General features: G+C 47.9%; 1 protein-coding gene across 1 annotated transcript in view; it reads left to right on the forward strand.

Annotated features, from left to right (window-relative positions):
* Positions 1–2,170: 2,170 nt before the first annotated feature.
* The window catches only part of GABARAPL1 (GABA type A receptor associated protein like 1), an 8,625-nt gene continuing 7,566 nt past the window's right edge, over positions 2,171–3,229 (forward strand). Inside the window, exon 1 of the mRNA XM_049627125.1 lies at positions 2,171–2,562. Within this exon, the coding sequence (XP_049483082.1) occupies positions 2,473–2,562 (90 nt within the window). The 5' untranslated portion in view covers positions 2,171–2,472. The remainder of the gene's footprint in view (positions 2,563–3,229) is intronic.

Consider the following 3,229-nt stretch of genomic DNA (forward strand, 5'->3'; position numbering starts at 1 on the left):
TTGGCAATTACGAATAAAGCTGCTATAAACATCCATGTGCAGGTTTTTATGTGGACAGACTTTCAAAGATTCTTTGGGTAAATACGAAGGAGGATGATTGTTGGATCATATTGTAAGAATATGTTTAGTTTTCTAAGAAACCACCAATCTGTCTTCCAAAGTGGCTAGGCCAATTTCCATTCCCCTCAGTAATGCATGAGAATTCCCGAAATGTGAGCTTTTTAATATAGTATTTTGTCTTTGGCAACAAAATGAATTTTGGGGGCACCTGGGTGGCTCAGTTGGTTAAGAGTTCAACTCTTGCTTTCAGCTCAGGTCATGATCTCGTGGTACATGGGTCCCAATCCCATGTTGGGCTCTGTACTGACATTGTGGAGTCTGCTTGGGATTCTCTGTCTCCCTGTCTCTGCCCTTCTCCCACCTGCATTTCCTCTCTCTCTCTCTCTCTCTCTCTCTCTCACACACACACACACACACACACACACACACAAATAAGCAAACATTGAAAAAAATTTTTTGGATATTTTATCTGATTAAATGTGTTAATTTACAAAATTACCCTCTGCATAATATTTTAAATGTTATGCTGAGAATAAAGGTAGAGAGTAAATTTTGGAACACGACAGATTGTGGATTTTATAAAAGGCTTGAGGTAGAAATATTAACCTGAGATTTTATCTTCAGATTTTTTTTATATATAAATTGCCACTATGCTTAGGTATTTTTAAAATAAAAGTTAAAATCAGCATTTTAACTAGCTATGATGTGATCAGGCAACAACCCTCTTAAAATATTAATCTCCATCATGATTACTTTTCTCAACTGGTTGTAAAGTACTTCCTTTCAGAGATCTTAGCTATATTGGGTCAAAGCTAAAATGAGCTAAAAATTTCATTTTCAAAATAAAGACTGAAAATTATAAACATGTAATGTGATAAAATAATTCCTGGAGATTTATACAAAGGACTGAAGGATGCCATGGAGAAAAATAATTAATACCAAGAAGTAAGACTATGTTCTTCATTTTCCTTTTTTCAACAATGAAACTTAATTTCTTTTATTTTGTGGGGTTTTTTAAACCAAAGACACTGAGACCTTAATAAAAGATAGGCGACACGGACTGCCCTTGTATATGTCAGAGCTCCCTGGGCTTGGTCACAGCAAAGCAGCCCTTCCTGTCTCTTATGCATCTTTCACCATTTTCGCTGCCCTCCCCATACAGGTCCCTGAAATCACTGCCCTTAGATGAGGTTGGAAAGGCTCCCCCCCCCCCCCCCCCCGCCACCCGCCGCCGCCCCCGTCCTTTGATTCTTAGTGGGGAAAGGGCAGGGGCACAGGGGCGCGCAATGGCACCTGGTCCACCAGTCTTCCACCTGCCTATTCGGGTGGCACTTTCTTTTCACCTTAGGGACGCTTAACAAGCGGCACTATCCTCTGGTGAATTTTTGCCGAGTAAAAAAAGAAATGTTTGAGAAATACTGAGTTAATCACCTGACTTGCTCCGTATTTTCTTTTCCAGAAGTCAGGCCCAACTTCTGAGTTAATAGGAGAAAGCGAATCATTTCTATATTGGAACATGAATGAAGCCCCTTAGCAGTCATGACTGACATCACTTCTCTGGACCTTGATTACATCTCATGCCCTTCACCTTATACATCTCCTCAAATTCCTGAGTCATGCTCTGTTTATGCCGCTGCTCTAGGAGCAAATTGCGGCAAGGACCCAAACAAAATGAATGACGCCAGCGTGGTGAAGGAGGGGTCACGGTCGGAGGGAGCCAGCCTAGCCCGCGGAGCAGCTGAAGGCGCAAAGGGCAACATGCAAGATCGCGCACTTCTGCAGTGGCCAAAGGAACCCAGGAGCCCCGTTCTTCCTTTCCCTAGACTCCAGATCCCGGATCAGGTGGAAAAAGCTGGATTTTTGCCCTCTGTGTTTGTTTTTGGACCAAACCAAGAAACAGCGACAAAGAGGGAAGAACGGATCTCTAGAACATTTTTCCCCCCTTCAAGCCATTCTTAATGTCACAATCCCAATAAAATTCGAAGTACAGGATTTTCATGGTTGCAAAGAACTGCTCAGGAGAGTCTGGCTTGGAAAGAACACTGGGCAATCTGCCGCGTTTCTCCCTCCACCCTCCCCTTCCCCGCGCGGTCCGAACGCCGGGGGGGCGGGGCGGGGAGGCGGGACGTCATGACGTCACAATACCAAAGCGCTGCCGAGTTGTTTTTGTGTTCCCAGCTCTCGGGAAAAGCGGCTGGGATTTCTCTACCTGGCCGGCCCCTACCTGCGTCCGAGGGGACCCGACATCCCTTCTGAAAGCTCTGCCAAGCTGCGCAGCGACGGGAGCTGACATTTCTGAGGCAGTTCTGATATCTATCGGAGTTGGGCAGAGGGAAGCGCGACCGGAGGGACGCAACCATCAGCGACGGCGGCAGGCCCCGTCCGGGGATCTTGGAAACACTGCGGTCCATCATGAAGTTCCAATATAAGGAGGACCATCCCTTTGAGTATCGGAAAAAGGAAGGGGAAAAGATCCGGAAGAAATATCCGGACAGGGTCCCTGTGAGTGTAATGGGAACGGGGAGGGGGAGGGGAAGGCGATTAGCGGGGATCGTGGGGACGAGGGAGTGTGATGGCAGCCCTCAGGCACAGAAGAAGGGTGGCCCCTACGGTTACTGAGCCCTGAACGCCCTTCACTGCAAGGAGAGCCGGTGGAATGGACCTGGTTGCGGAGCTTTTGAAACCCATCTCCCCGGGGCCCGTCATCTTTAGAGCTGACCGCATCTTTAGAGCGGAGCTTACGTTTGAGTGACTCAGCAGGATTCAGAGATGTTCAGATTGGGATGTGTTCAAAATGCGGCCCTTTTGTGAGAGAAGGATCGGGTTGGGACCACACATCTCCCTTTGAGATCGCAGGGAAGTCGTTCTGGAAATCATTTGATGCAGTGAGGTCTGCGCCCCTCGATTTCTAGCCTTAGATGCTTCTCCCTTAACTTGGCTTTGGCCCTCATAACATTGGGTTTGGGAGGGAAAGGTTCGGAAGCCAGTGGATTCTTCCTTTTATTCCGTAAGAATTAGAAAGCGGCGGGGGGTGGGGTGCGCACCACAAGACAGGCCTGGCCCAGAAAACAAGGTCACGTTCTCTGCGCCACGGCCCGATTGCCTCATAGTTCTTGGCTCCAGGGGCATGTGTGGGGGCAGCCAGCCTCCCCCCCCCCCCCCCCCCCCC

Source organism: Panthera uncia, chromosome B4 (genome assembly GCF_023721935.1).
Source record: "Panthera uncia isolate 11264 chromosome B4, Puncia_PCG_1.0, whole genome shotgun sequence".
In the NCBI taxonomy this organism is placed as follows: Eukaryota; Metazoa; Chordata; class Mammalia; order Carnivora; family Felidae; genus Panthera; species Panthera uncia.